This window comes from Chrysochloris asiatica, unplaced genomic scaffold (assembly GCF_000296735.1).
Source record: "Chrysochloris asiatica unplaced genomic scaffold, ChrAsi1.0 scaffold00089, whole genome shotgun sequence".
NCBI lineage: Eukaryota > Metazoa > Chordata > Mammalia > Afrosoricida > Chrysochloridae > Chrysochloris > Chrysochloris asiatica.
Window position 1 is genome coordinate 237,292 of NW_006408607.1, and position 851 is coordinate 238,142.

Consider the following 851-nt stretch of genomic DNA (forward strand, 5'->3'; position numbering starts at 1 on the left):
TAACATAAGAAATATTAATTCAGATTCCAACGAAACATTACAATTCTGAAAGGCTCTATACAAGCCACAAAGACAATTCTTCATCTTAAAACCATTACCTTGCAATCAGTGAGCAGTTGTGAATCATATTCTTTTCAACAAAGATGCCTTGAGATTCGTCCGTCTCGACTATTCGCCCATCCTGGTACCACAACACCTGCATGTCCTGATCAATGTACGATGCCATGCACTGGAAAGGAAGGCTGTCTCCTTCAAATACAAGCTGGCGGTGAGACGGAGTCATATAGAAGGATGGTAATTCAAGGGGAGGGTCTAGAGACAGAAAAACTCACACTCAATACATACGGCTTTATTCACAAACCACAAAAACCAGTGACAGAAAGTTTCCTTAAAATGATACTTATATAAAAACAAAAAGGAGCCCTCTTGAGTAATCAGTATGATAAGCATAGTAATACTAAGTTTACTAGTGAGTCATGAGACCATGAATCAACACAGAACTAAGTACACAGGCAGTCTGGGTTACAAACGTCGACCAACTGATATTAAAAATTCAAGGTACACACCATGGTTCATAAAAAATGGACACTACTTAACAACACGTATCAAAACATCACGAGTATTATTAGTGGTTGATGGTGGTTATGTGCCGTAGTAGTGCTGTATTATTAACGATGTTTTGGTGTATCTGAAGTGTTTAATGTTTTCTATGCACAGAATGCATATCATATACCACATACTATCTACAACGTGGAGTCCTAGTGTGGTGCTGTGGGTTTAATGTACCAGCCTGCAAGGTCATTTGAACTGCAAGGTTAACAGTTCAAGCTAACCAACTGCTCCTTAGAAAC

General features: G+C 38.8%; 1 protein-coding gene across 1 annotated transcript in view; it reads right to left on the reverse strand.

Annotated features, from left to right (window-relative positions):
• The window catches only part of GPR125 (G protein-coupled receptor 125), a 208,236-nt gene that overhangs the window by 97,347 nt on the left and 110,038 nt on the right, over positions 1 to 851 (reverse strand). The window contains exon 7 of the mRNA XM_006866290.1: positions 99 to 312. Coding sequence (XP_006866352.1) covers positions 99 to 312 — 214 coding nt within the window. The remainder of the gene's footprint in view (positions 1 to 98; positions 313 to 851) is intronic.